Consider the following 14,765-nt stretch of genomic DNA (forward strand, 5'->3'; position numbering starts at 1 on the left):
ATTCATTTGGAAATAGTGCAAGTATTCCTTTCACTCCTTTGATCATTAACTATTTTAAGTATATTAAAACAATTGTTTTAAAGAAATATTGAATATCAATAATGTGCAAAACGATAAAAAAACAACAAATGAACGGTAGATTTTAATCCCCCTTGGATGCTGAGCAGCTGTATAAAAATGTATTTGCTGGCCTCGGTTTGGTGAGAGAGAATACAGGGAGTACTTTAACTCCACAGTTTCTTGCTCACTATCAATCATCTGCCTAGCTAAAACTGATTACCCAAATGGCATCCAGTGAGAGAAGATCAGAGAAGGAATTCTCCATAAAATCTATGTGCACTGAATCAAAATCCCTTTACCCACGCAATTTACCTCAAATGCCATTTAATCCCCGATGGAATGATAAACAAAAGTTGAAAGACATAGAAGTTAAGTGTTTTGCTGCCATTATTTAACGCTGACATTGTCTTCAATTGACAGCATTAACAAATTATTGAAGATTTTTTATCAAACTCGTCAGCTTTTTCATTATCAAAATACAAATAAAGAGACTAATAACCTGTTTAAACCTTGGTACAATTGGGCCAATTGTACACCACAATTTCAGGGAGGTGAACAAGTTTCAATAAGGGTGTCTGTAATGTAATGACACTGGAGGATATTTTCATAGTATAGTTTTTCATCTGCATAATTAACTGTCCAAGCAACCACATCAACTCCTCTCTCAGCCCAAAACCGAGCGTAGTCTCTGTGGAAAGTGAACACACAAAGTTTAGGATAAACTGTTATTTAAAAACAATGATTTTATTTCCATTCTATTGAGACCTTTAATTATTTTCCACCTTTCCATAACTAGAAGTTAAGCCTCCGTATATTCGTCTACTAATCACTCTCTGTCCTCCTCCTGATGCCAGTGCCACTCACTTGTGTTCAGTTAGTGAGCAGGGAAGGCTGCCAATTGTATTTTGTACAGAACCCGATAAGTCCAGTCTTATGGAATGGAATGGAGACATATATGATTTGTGGTCGTTATAGGTAAACACTTATTTATTTTGACTGTGACCTCATGACAGCTGCAATTATAGACGGATTATTAACTTGAAGCACATTATTAGGTTTCTGCCCCATCTTCCCCAAACTAAATGTAACATTAAAAATCTGGAATAGGAATATTGAATCTGTTCAATCATTTAATAGAAAGCACAGCTTTTCAGGCTTCCAGAACTTTTCTTACAGGAAAGTATTTTTTGAGATCATTCCCAAACTGTTCAGCGTTAAGTTCACATCCTTTTTGTTTTTTTTAATATTATCTTCTCGAGAGGCGGAATTATCTATCCTACGCTACAGTTTAGTTTAGTTTATTATTGTCATGTTTATTGAAGTACAGTAAAAGCTTTTGCTCGTGTGTTATCACAGAAGACTCTGCATGAATACAAGCAAGACATTCACAGTGCACAGATAATGGGGACAATATTGTGCAAGAGATATCACTGAAGCCCAATAAAGATTAAAAACAGTTCAAAGGTCTCCAATGAGGTAGATGAAAGGTCAGGACTGCTCTCTAGCTGATGGGAGGACCATTCAGTTGCCTGATAATAGCTGGGAACAAACTATCCCTGAATCTGGAGGTATGTGTTTTAAAACTTCTCTGAGAATGGTCCTATCTTCAATGGCCCCATCAGGTCGCCCATAATCTCCTGAACTTCTCAAACATCCAACAGCATCAAGCTGAGGAATGGAATATTAAAGACCCAGGGTCCTCAACATGCTGCACAATTTGTTTTATGTGGAGTTCACAAGTCATTTCAGAAACTAGCCATGTTACACAAACTGGGAGGCAAATCAACCGAATTGCAAATAAGAATTTCAATGTTCCATTGTCGATACATATGACAACTAAACACTAAAATCTTGAAATGTTCAATCTTATTTGGGTTTCATGGCACATTTTACATTGTTCCAATGTCAGAAAATAGAATGTTCAATATTCAAGGAATTGTTTATGGATAATAAATAAATGTGAATTACTAGAAGAGAATATGTAGACACTCCAGGAATTATTTTGTATTGATCTTAATCTTAAACACATAAAAATATTTACTGGATTTATTTCCTTCCCATTAAACTGCAGACAGCACACACACACAGCAACATTACAGGAGACACTTTGCATGAGAAATAACATTTAGAGTCATAGAGCGTGGAAACAAGCCCGACGACCCAACTTGCCCACACGGGCCAACACGTCCCATCTACTTCAGTCCCACCGGCCAACATGTCCCAGCTACTTCAGTCCCACCTGCCTGCGATTGGCCCACAACCCTCTATACCTATCCTATCCATGTACCTGTCCAACTGTCTCTTAAATGTTATGATAGCACCTGCTTTAACTACCTTCTCTGGCAGTTCCCACCACCCTTTATGTAAAAACATTATGTGATAGGAGCAGAATTAGGCCATTCATCTCATCGTCTACTCTGCCATTCAATCATGGCTGATCTATCTCTCCTTCGTAAGCCTTTCTCCTGCCATTTCCCCATAATACCAGACACTCGTACTGATCAAGAATCTGCCTTAAAAATATCCAACTCTCTATTATATACATCCAGTGATTTGGCTCCACAGCCTTCTGTGGCAGAATTCCATGGATTCACTATCCTTTGAATAAAGAAATTCCTCCTCATCTCCTTCCTTAAGGAATGTCCTTTAATTTTGAGGCTATGATCTCTGGTCCTAAGTTCTTCCACATCCACTCTATCCAAGCCTATCACTATTTGGTAAATTTCAATGATGTGTCCCCTCATCCTTCTAAACTATAGCGAGTGCAGGCCCAATGCTGTTGAACGTTCATCATGTTAGCCCACTCATTTCTGGGATCATTCTTGTGAATCTCCTCTGGACCCTCTCCAGAACCAGCACATCCTTCCCCAGATCCAGGACCCAAAATTGCTCACAATACTCCAAATGTGGCCTTACCAGCACCTTATAGAGCCTCAGCATTACAGCCTGTTTTTGTATCTATTCCTCTAGAAATAAATGCTAGCATTGCATTTGCCTTCATTACTACCGATTTGACTTGCACCAGCACTCCCAAGGCCCTTTGCACCTCCGATTTCTGGATTCTCTCACCCATTAGAAATTAGTCTACGCCTTTATTCCTATTGCCACAATGCACGACCACACTTTCTACATTGTATTCCATCTGGCCACTCTCCCAACCTGTCCAAGTTATTTTGCAGAGTCCCTGCTTTCTCGACAATACCTGCTCCTCCACCTATCTTCCCTCAGGTTCCTATTAAATATCCCCCCCCCCCCCCCACACTTTAAACCTATGTCCTCTGGTTCTCAATTCCAGTACTCTGGGGAAAAAGCCTGCATTTATCCAATCTATCCCTCACATGATTTTGTACACCTCTATGAGATCACCCCTCATCCTCCTGTACTCCAAGGAATAGATCCCAAACTCTCCCTGAAGCTCAGGCCCTCATGTCTGGCAGCATCCTTGTGAATCTTCTATGTACTCTTTCAAGCCTGACAACAAGTTTCCTACAACACGGTGACCATAACTTTGCTTTTCTAACTTGTTTTACAACTTTTATCCTCATCAATGCAAAGGATTGATTTTAATCAATCACATGACCTCATCACATACACAGACTCGTATCAGGCTTTTTTACATTTCTCACAAGGTAATTTTAATCCAATGATTCAGAGGGTACTATTCATGAGCAACAAAATATGTTTTTAAAGAAAGTAAAAATGTTGTGATACTTACAATGATATGAAATTCTTTTGCATTAAAAACGCAGAAACTCCAAGCAGTTTCCACAAGAAGGCGTGGTGTGACCAGTCTAGAACCACGTCCAGGAACATGTACACGTATTGTTTGTAGCCATCGAATTTGGGTTTCCCGTTCCCATGGAAACTCAAACTCCAGGGTCGATGGGTCAGGGCTGTGATCACATTCTGGTCAGCTTGCCTCATCTGCAATAGTACACAATAAACAAATATATCAGCATTCGTATGTAAAAATATCTGTGACAGCTTTGTTTAATCCTCCGCAACTTGCAAGTGCTGTTACAGAACTAACAATAAGTTACTATGATGGACATTAAACAATGTAATACCTTGAAAATGACCATTGGCTCAAAGGAGCACACAATGCTCCTGTTGTACAATTCAGGAAACTCTTTGTACATCTCTTTCAAGGCAGAAGAAGCCTGAAAAACAAACACATCAGACACTCACTTACAATTTTACACTCATGTCATATCTATGATTGAAACATTATTTCATTTCTGACATTTACTCAGCCACAAAGGAAGTGATCGGGATTGCCTTGCCAGCACATGCATAGATCCGTAGCGACTGTAACCCAGATCGATCGCACTGAGTTATCGGTGACAAACCTCGAGGAAATAGAGCAGGAGGATGGATGGATTTAGGTGGAGATGGAGCAGAAAAAAAGTGCCAGGGAAGCAGAGGTACTATTCACCATGTTGATAGACATATTGTGCCCACACACACCTTCTCTCCCACCCTCCTGACCTGTGGAATACTGCATCTGGCAGCAGGTTGTTTCTCAGACTGGGGATCTTTGACCACTGATAGATGTGCTTGGTTCCCACTTCTCCTGTATTTATATTAATGATTTAGGTGGCCTGGCGATCATGTGTGCACATGTTATCGTGGACAGCGAAGCTGGTTGTAAAATATGAGATGATATCGTTTAACTGAGAACGTGAGCAAGGGAATGGCAGGTAGAAGTTAACTCAAACATGGAAAAGGGATTCATTTTGGGAAGTTAAACCAGCGCAGTGCTCTAGGAGTGTTGTTGAACAGAGAGACATCGGGGTATAGGTACATAGATTGGATGGTGAAGAAGCAGACGGAAGATTGCCTCATTGACTGAGTACAAGAGTTGGGACATAATATTACAGTTGTACAGAAGGCTGGTTAGGTCGCACAGAGTATTGTGTGCAGTTCTGGTCACCACAAGGCAGAAGATGTGATTCAGTTAGTGTGGATGCTGGTAAGATTGACAAGGGTGTTGTCTGGATTGGAGGGTTTTGATCCCTGGAGTGATGGGGATGGAGAGGTGGACAGAATATGAGAGGAAAAGATAGAGTTTACAGCTACTGTGTCTTTCATATCATTGGGACGCCTGAAACTAGAGGGCATAGGTTTAAGGTGAGAAGAGTACATTTATCACAGCGTCAGTTAATGTCTGGTATCTATTATCCCCACCATGACAAGGTGCAAAATCAGAGCACATGGTATTGAGAGTAGGGTATTGACATGGATAGAGAACTGGTTGGCAGACAGGAGAGTAGGAATTAACGGGTTGTTGTCAGAATGGCAGGGTAGTGACTAGTGGGGTGCTGCAATGCTCTGTGCTGGAATCCCAGTTATTCACAATATATATATTAACAATTTAGACAAGGGAATTAAATGTAACACTTTCAAGTTTGCGGATGACACAAAGCCAGGTGGCAATGTGAGGTGCAAGGAGGATGCTATGAGGCTGCAGGGTGACTCGGATAGGTTAGGCGAGTAGGTAGATGCAGTATAATGTGGATGAGGTTATCCACTTTGGTGCCAAGAACAGGAAGGCAGATTATTATCTGAATTATGTCAGATTAGGAAAAGGAGGGGTGCAACAAGACTTGTACATCAGTAACTGAAAGTAAGCATGCAGGTACAGCAGGCAATGACGAAATCTAATGGCATGTTGGCCTTCATTGCGAGGCAATTTGAGTTTAGGAGCATGGAGGCCTTACAGCAATAGACAATAGGAGCAGGAATAGGCCATTCGGCCCTTCGAGCCAGCACCGCCATTCAATGTGATCATGGCTGATCATCCCCAATCAGTACCCCGATCCTGCCTTCTCCCCATATCCCCTGACTCCGCTATTTTTAAGAGCCCTATCTAGCTCTCTCTTGAAAGCATCCAGAGAACATATCTCCACCGCCCTCTGAGGCAGAGAATTCCACAGACTTTAAAGGCAGTTGTAAAGGGCCCTGGTGATACTGCACCTGGTGTATTGTGTGCAGTTTTGGTTTCCCAATTTGAGGAAGGACATTCTTGCTATTGAAGGAATGCAGTGTAGGTTCATCAGGTTAATTCCTGGGATGGCGGGACTGTCATATGATGAAAGAATGCGTTGACTGGACTTGCATTCACTGGAATTTAGAAGGATGAGAGGATATCTTATAGAAACATACACAATTCTTAAAGGATTGGATAGGATAGATGCAGGAAAATTTTTCCCGATGTTGGGGGAAGTTCAGAACCAAGAGTCACAGTTTAAGAATCAGGGGTAGGCCTTTTAGGACTGAGATGAGGAAAAACTTCTTCACCCAGAGAGTTGTAAATCTGTGGAATTCGCTGCCACAGAGTGCAGTGGAGGGCAAGTCATTGGATGTTTTCAAGAGAGTTAGATTTAGCTCTTAGGGCTACGGAATCAAGGGCAATGTGGAAAAAGCAGGAACGGGGTACTGATTCTGGATGATCATCATGATATTGAATGGCAGTGCTGGTTTGAAGGGCCGAATGGCCTCCTCCTGCACCTATTTTTAATGTTTCATCCGGACCGTGCCCTCTTTCACTGCATGGTGAGCCGGGAGGTACAGAAGCTCGAAGTCCCACAGGTTAAGGAACAGCTATTTCCTACAACTGTTAGGATCTTGAACAGACCAGCAAAGCCCTAATCCTATCTTGACATCCAATCTGTGCAGCCCACATCTAGCACTAATACAGTACATAGAACGGTGCAGCACAGGGACATGCCCTTTAGCCCACAACGTCTATGACAAACATCATGCCAAAATAAATTAATGTAATCTGCCTGAACATAATTCATACCGCTCCATTCCCTGCACATCCACATGCCTATCTGATAGCATCCATGGACTTGTTTTAAAGTGTATTTTCCTTTTCACTCTGATAGAATTTATATATAATTTATTAATAATTCATGTATTTGTGTGTTGTCTGTGTACCTGTAATGCAGCTGCAAGAGATGTTCATTGTACCTGTACCTCAACGTACTTGTACCTGACAATAAACTCCACTTGAATGAATGAATACATTGTCACATGTGACAAGTCCCAGTGAGATTCTTTGCTTGCATGCCCAAGGTATGCAAAGAGTCACCACACAAAGGGCACTGAGAAAGTTACACGGCTGGTCCTCCTTTGAATGAGCTGCCGAAAAAGGTGATCGAGGCGGGAACAATAACAATATTCAAGAGATAGCTGGATAGTACCTTAATGAATATGAATATGGAATTGAGGGCCAAGAATACAAGCGGATGGGATAAGTATAGAAAGCCATAAAGATTGGTAGAGAGAAAGGGATTGAAGGGGATGTTTCTGTGCTGTAAACCCCTATAAAACCAAGGCTCATCTCTACAATGCAAACCCTAACATAAAAAGACATTACCTGAGCTGCGTGACCTTTGACATCAAAGTAAATTGTCATGTTGGTTTTGAGAACTTCTACAAGAGCTTCCCTCAGTGTTGGGATCTTCTCACCCAGATACTTCTTGCTGCAATAGAAAGTACCGGAATAATTACCAGGATATAAACACTGAATTGCTGGACTTTATTCTGAATTTGGCAAACTCATTGCCAAAACCAAGTTATGCTGTCTATCGGTTTAATTATCTTATAAAGAGAGTTAATAATCTATACATAACTAAAACTCTGATCTTGTGCTCTTCCGGTTTTGCGTTTATTTCCTATTTGGGCAAAAACGGTATGTGATACACTACGATTTTTTGCCACCTTACTCACCATTCTCCTGTGCTTCAGGGGCAACAAATTTTGTTCAGATTTATGGTATATTTAAAAGTTATTAAGGTTTAAAAATCTTTAAAACCGTGCATGCGCAGATTGGTCCCCTCTCCTGTCTGTCGCTGGGATGGCGACGTCCCTCCCTGCACCATCCCCGCGCTGATTGGCCTTGTCCGCTGTCAGTCACGGGCGGCACCTGACTCACCCGGTGAGGAGAATATAAAGCTGAAGGAGCGGAGTGAGCATCACTAACGCTCCACCGGCTGGAGCTGCGTTTGCAGGCACCTTCGTGGTGCCGAGCGGCCGAGCCCACGTCACGGCCTCCGTGGTACCTAACCGCTGGCGCTGTTGACCGCTTTGTCCAACCCGGGCTTCTACTCGCGAGGCCCTGGCCGGGGTTCCACGCGCCGATCCAGGAAGCACTGAGACCGCGGCGGTGAGGCCACGTGATGATGAGGCCACGGCAGCTGTGGGGCCTCATGGCTACGGAGCCGCGGTGGGGCCTTGCCGAATTTCAAAATCCGTGGAGAAATCTATCTCTGCCTCTTTTTTCATTTTTTTCCTGTGTCATGTCTGGAGGGGGGAATACTTATAAACAACAATAGTTTATTGTCACGTGTACAGTGAAGAGCTTTTGTTGTGTGCTAACCAGTCCGCGGAAAGACAATACATGATTACAATCGAACCATTTACAGTGTATAGTACATAAAAAGGGAATAATGTTTAGTGCAAGATAAAGCCAGTAAAGTCTCCAATCAAAGATAGTCCGAGGGTCACCATGAACTAGATAATAGTTCAGGGCCACTCTCTAGTTGTGGTAGGATGCTTCAGTTCCCCGATAACAGCTGCGAAGAAACTGTCGTGGTAAATCTGGTCGTGTGCGTTTTCACACTTCTATACCTTTTGCCGGATGGAAGAGGAGAGTAGAGGGAGTGGCCAGGGTGCGACATCCTTGATTATGCTGCTGGTCTTGCAGGCAGCGTGAGGTATAAATGGAGTCAATGGAAGAGAGGTTGGTTTGTGTGAATGGTCTGGGCTGCGTCCACAATTCGCTACAATTTCTTACGATCTTGGATGGAGTTGTTCCCAAACCAAGCTGTGATGCATCTCGATAAAATGCTTTCTACAGCGCATCTTTACAAGTTGGTAATGACATTTGGAACCAACATTTGAGATGTTCCGCAATATAAATGTCACCACAGTGGCAGGAGCATTGCAGCAGAGTTCCACAATAAAGTCCTGACTCTTCCAGACAAGCTCATGTCAGAAAAATGCCTCATGTGAGCCAACAGCAGACTGTGACCACACAAATTCCAGATTACACAGTTACACAGCCCACATCATTCACTGTAACTCTTCTAAGATGCTGCATGGAATGGAAGGGGATTTTTTTAAATCCTAAGGCTTCTTTTAAGTACCTGCAATCCATTTAGATATTTTAAAAATAATTGAAATCATTAATATTGCCAATAATAACAATATTATTATTAAAATAATATTGCATTCAAATAAAATAATGTAATGTTATTGTCACTGATTTTGGGCACTATATGTAAAGTGGTATCTGTGACAGCAGTGATTACACTGTGATTAGACTAGTCTGTGTGACACTGATTATTACTGTAGTCTGTGTGATGTACACTGTGATTAGACTGTAGTCTGTGATGTACACTCTGATTACGTACTGTAGTCTGTGTGATGTACACTGTGATTAGACTGTAGTCTGTGATGTACACTCTGATTACGTACTGTAGTCTGTGTGATGTACACTCTGATTAGACTGTAGTCTGTGATGTACACTCTGATTACGCACTGTAGTCTGTGTGACACACTCTGATTACGCACTGTAGTCTGTGATGTACACTCTGATTACGCACTGTAGTCTGTGTGAGTACACTCTGATTACGTACTGTAGTCTGTGATGTACACTCTGATTACGCACTGTAGTCTGTGTGATGTACACTCTGATTAGACTGTAGTCTGTGATGTACACTCTGATTACGCACTGTAGTCTGTGTGATGTACACTCTGATTAGACTGTAGTCTGTGATGTACACTCTGATTACATACTGTAGTCTGTGATGTACACTCTGATTACGCACTGTAGTCTGTGTGATGTACACTCTGATTACGCACTGTAGTCTGTGTGATGTACACTATGATTACGTACTGTAGTCTGTGCTTTGCTGCTGGGTCCAGTTTCCGGACATCTTCGAAGGTCAAGTGATCTAGAGAGCCGGTACCGTCCGTTGTGCGGTCCACAGTGCTATCGTGCATCAGAATAGGGACCCCATCTGAAGTGAACTCGACATCAAACTCCACACCAGTAGCGTTATTTTCAGCAGCCTAGATAAAGAGTATAAACAGTATGTCTCATGGTATTCATTAGATCACGTATGCAGTCAACGAGGAAGTATTGTAACGTTGAAACTGCCGAGAATGTCAATTTTACCGTAAATTCCATAGTTTCTAACGTGGAAATACAGTTTTAACTAAATAATTAGATTTAATTATTTAATACTTAGCTGGACATTGTAACACCTTTCACTGCAAGCCTTGAATGGCAATTTCAAAACTAATTTAAGTCTTTCAATGTATTGGATTCCTGATCGAAACGTGTATAAAGAAACTGCAGATGCTGGTTTATACCGAAGATAAGACACAAAGTGCTGGAGTAACTCAGTGGGTCAGGCAGCATCTGTGGAGAAAAAGGATGAGTTATGCTTCAGGTTGGGACCTTTCTTTGAAGGCTCCCTACCCGAAACATCAGCTATCCTTTTTCTCCAGAGATGATGCCTGAACTGCTGAGTTACCCCAGCACTTGTGTCTATCTTCCTGATCAAAATGTTCCTTAAATTTAAAGAACAACTTATTGGAAACTATACAAAGCCTAACAAGCAGAAACCAATTGTCCCAGTTAATTTGGTTGCGAAATTGAGGATTTTGTGCCTGAAAAGGATTGCAGTCTCACTGTATGCACCCTTCTCCATCAACCAGTCTGCTTTGACTTGACTTGACTTTAGAGCTACACATCATCATCAGTCAACACTTGTCAACACCTCTGACAGCAGTGCTGCACTCACCTCAGTGGAGTGAAGCTAACCCACAGGACCATTATGTTATGTTCACTCCAGAACCAAGTCCACTCCAGCCTCCGTTGTTAAGCTGCAGAAGGTGCTTGGAATGCACCAAATCAAAGGCCAGGTCCACATCCCTGTTGAGAACAGGCTTTGCAGACAGACCATTCTGCAGCGGTACACAACACTGCCTCATCACAACACTGCCCCGTCACAACACTGCCCCATCACAACACTGCCCCATCACAACACCATCACAACACTGCCCCGTCACCATCACAACACTGCCCCATCACAACACTGCCCCGTCACAACACTGCCTCATCACAACACTGCCCCATCACAACACTGCCCCGTCACAACACTGCCCCATCACAACACTGCCCCGTCACAACACGGCACCGGTACACAACACTGCCCCGTCACAACACTGCCCCATCACAACACTGCCCCGTCACAACACTGCCCCATCACAACACTGCACCGGTACACAACACTGCCCCGTCACAACACTGCCCCATCACAACACTGCCCCATCACAACACTGCCCCGTCACAACACTGCACCGGTACACAACACTGCCCCGTCACAACACTGCCCCATCACAACACTGCCCCATCACAACACTGCCCCGTCACAACACTGCACCGGTACACAACACTGCCCCGTCACAACACTGCCCCATCACAACACTGCCCCGTCACAACACTGCCCCATCACAACACTGCCCCATCACAACACTGCCCCACCACACCACTGCACCGTCACAACGCTGCCCCGTCACAACACTGCACTGGTACACAACACTGCACCGGTACACAACACTGCACTGGTACACAACACTGCACCGGTACACAACACTGCCTCATCACAACACTGCCTCATCACAACACTGCCCCATCACAACACTGCCCCGTCACAACACTGCCCCATCACAACACTGCCCCGTCACAACACTGCCTCATCACAACACTGCCCCATCACAACACTGCCCCATCACAACACTGCCTCATCATAACAAACAGATGAAGATTCATTACCACCTTCAGCTTCTTGGGACCTCATTGAAACTTCCCGAATAGTGAAAGGCCTGGATAGAATGGATGTGGAGAGGATGTTTCCACTAGTGGGAGAGTCCAGGACCAGAGGGCAGAGCCTCAGAATTAAAGAACATGCCTCCAAAAAGGAGACGAGGAAGAATTTCTCTGGTCAGAAAGTGGTGAATCCGTGGAATTCATTGACCCAGAAGGCCGTGGATGCCAGGTCAGTGGATATTTTTAAGGCGGAGATAGATAGACAGATTCATGATTGGTATGGGTATCAGGGGTTATGGGGGGCAGGCAGGAGAATAGGATTCAGAGGCAAAGATAGATCAGCCATGATTGAATGGTGGAGCAGATGATGGGAGGAATAGCCTAATTCTGCTCCTATCACATGAACTTATGAAAAGGGCCTTTGAAGATCAGGTCCTCAAACCCAATCCAATGCCTCATTGTCTACTGGGTAGCAGTGATTCCCCATCGGTATGCTGAAGAGATGTGGGCATCTTCAGAGCACTGGAGATGTGGGGTTCCTGTAAAATCCCCCAGACCCGCCAGCAGAATACCTGCATCCTATCCCGGGCTAAATCCCCAGCATAGAGGCTCCAACGTTGCCCCCAATGGCAGGTCACCTCACTCACCCCAATGGGTAAGTCAAAGTGATTGGATGCTGGTGCGGAATTCCCAAAAAGTTAATCTGCAAGTCGAATCGATAGTAAAGAAAGCAAACTCAATGCTAGCATTTATTTCGAGAGGGCTTGTATACAAATGTAACGGCAAGGCTCTACAAGGCGCTGGTCGGGCCACATTTGGAATATTGTGAGCAATTTTGGGCACCACATCTGAGGAAGGATGTGCCGGCTCTGGAGAGGGTCCAGAGGAGGTTTACAAGAATAATCCCAGGAATGTGTGGGTTAACCCTATGATGAGCATTTGTCGGCGCTGGGCCTGTACTCGCTGGAGTTTAGAAGAATGAGGTGGGGGGGTGGCGACCTTATTGAAACGTACCAGAATAGTGAAAGGCTTGGATAGAGTGGATGTGGAGAGGATGTTTCCACTAGTGGGAGAGTCGAGGACTAGACGCCATAGAGTCATAGTCTCAGAATTAAAGAACGATCTTTTTGGAAGGAGATGAGGAGAAATTTATTCAGTCAGAAGGCGGTGAATCTGTGGAATTCATTGCCACAGAAGGCTGTGGAGGCCGTCAGTGGATATTTTAAGGAAGAGATAGATAGATTTTTGATTAGTATGGGTGTCAGAGGTTATGGGGAGAATGGGGGTTAGGAGGGAGAGATAGATCAGCCATGATTGAATGGCGGAGTAGACTTGATGGGCCGAATGGCCTAATTCTACTCCAATCACTTATGAGCTCACTCGCCCCAATGGGCAGGTCAACTCACTCGTATACAGACCAGCCAACTGAAGCAGGGACCCTTCTCTCTGCTCCGTGCCAACAGATCACCAGCTGAGACCCACACTAGAATTTTCTCTACTTTTCCTTAAAATACGTGTGCCATCCCTACTGGCGTGTGGGTATCTCTGGCCTGTGCCTGAGGATCCCGAGACACTCGCATGCCGGCTGCAAAGACGCAAACACAGTGCACCCCCTCCCTTCACCATCTGAAGCACCACGTCTCGGTTAACTTGTTGCATCCACTGTGGGCCTACACTGGCCTTCTTAACCACTTGGGAAGCTACAGAATGGGGGCAGCAGTAATCTTGATGGAGTGCCTCAGAATGAAACCACTTGCTGCTGCTGCTGCTGAACGAGCTCACATTCCAACCCACCATCACCCCAACACACACACAGTTTCCATCATCGCCCTGCAGCCACCAGCCTCTTGAATACAACACACTAACCTGAGCAACTATGGTCATTTGTGGACTAGGTCTTTAGTTGAACTTTTGTTTTGCTTACCCAGTGTTACGATAGTTAATTTATTGCATTGATTATTATATACTACCTCTGTAATTACGTTTATGGGCCCGTAAAGCTGCAGCATATAAGCATTTCATTCCTTCCACCTTGATCTTTCCCCATTAAAGCTGTCTTACAAACAACTGCTTGTCATAAACAACTTGACGTTAATGTTTATTCTAACTATAAAATAAATTCTGAGGTATCTGGGGAAGGTTAACAAATGTAAGCATAACGTTGCATTTGCCCACCGGCCCCAAGTGAGGACATATGTTGGTCACTCTGCCTCACCCACCTCGGGACAGCCACAGTGCGGACATAGATTACAAGACCTACACCAAACCAAACCCAATTAGCAGACGAGGGCATTCGATCCAATTTGTGATCCCAGCTACCAAGACAGATGTGTACAGCAATTTGTTCTTCCCCCGCACAATTAAAGCATGGAATAATCTCCACCCTACTATAGTTACCCAACCAGATGCAACTAAATTTAAGGTAGCTCTTTCTTCCCAAAAACCCTTTCTGGTTTAAGTCCTCCCTCCACCACCTCCAGTTTAAATTCCATTTGGAATATTTTGGAGAACCTAGAATAACTCAGTGTGTTCAATGTTCTAGCCAGCAGGCTGGCAGGGCAGCCACGTCAACATGAAGGAACAATTGCAAGTCAAACACTGATGCTTTTCCACTTGGAAGATGCTGCTGCAATGCCCCACCGCCAGGACACATTCACACATAGGTGCCGCTGGTCCAGGTACCGGAGACTTATATTTAAAGTTACAATTGACACACGCTGAGTCAGAGGTAGGGAGAGCCGAGCATTGAGCTGTCTAGAGCCGGGCCGGGCACTGTGTAGGGAGGAAGTGCAGATGCTGGTTTAAACCGAATAGACACAGAGTGCTGGAGTAACTCAGATGACCAGGCAGTATCTGT

The 14,765-nt window shown here is 43.9% G+C and overlaps 1 protein-coding gene across 3 annotated transcripts in view; it reads right to left on the reverse strand.

The window, feature by feature from the left end:
• gde1 (glycerophosphodiester phosphodiesterase 1) overlaps positions 1-14,765 on the reverse strand; it is a 21,356-nt gene continuing 6,591 nt past the window's right edge. For 2 of the 3 annotated variants that reach the window (XM_055650954.1, XM_055650953.1), the window contains exons 2-6: positions 9,968-10,143; positions 7,445-7,550; positions 4,128-4,220; positions 3,776-3,984; positions 1-748 (exon numbers count right to left, since the gene is read on the reverse strand). In XM_055650954.1, the coding sequence (XP_055506929.1) occupies positions 604-748; positions 3,776-3,984; positions 4,128-4,220; positions 7,445-7,550; positions 9,968-10,074 (660 nt within the window). In that variant the 5' untranslated portion in view covers positions 10,075-10,143 and the 3' untranslated portion in view covers positions 1-603. Of the gene's footprint in view, positions 749-3,775; positions 3,985-4,127; positions 4,221-7,444; positions 7,551-9,967; positions 10,144-10,880; positions 11,121-14,765 lie in introns of those variants that run through there. The other variant, XM_055650955.1, reaches the window with a different exon arrangement.

The sequence above is a fragment of the Leucoraja erinacea genome, chromosome 20 (assembly GCF_028641065.1).
Source record: "Leucoraja erinacea ecotype New England chromosome 20, Leri_hhj_1, whole genome shotgun sequence".
NCBI classification, from domain to species: domain Eukaryota; kingdom Metazoa; phylum Chordata; class Chondrichthyes; order Rajiformes; family Rajidae; genus Leucoraja; species Leucoraja erinaceus.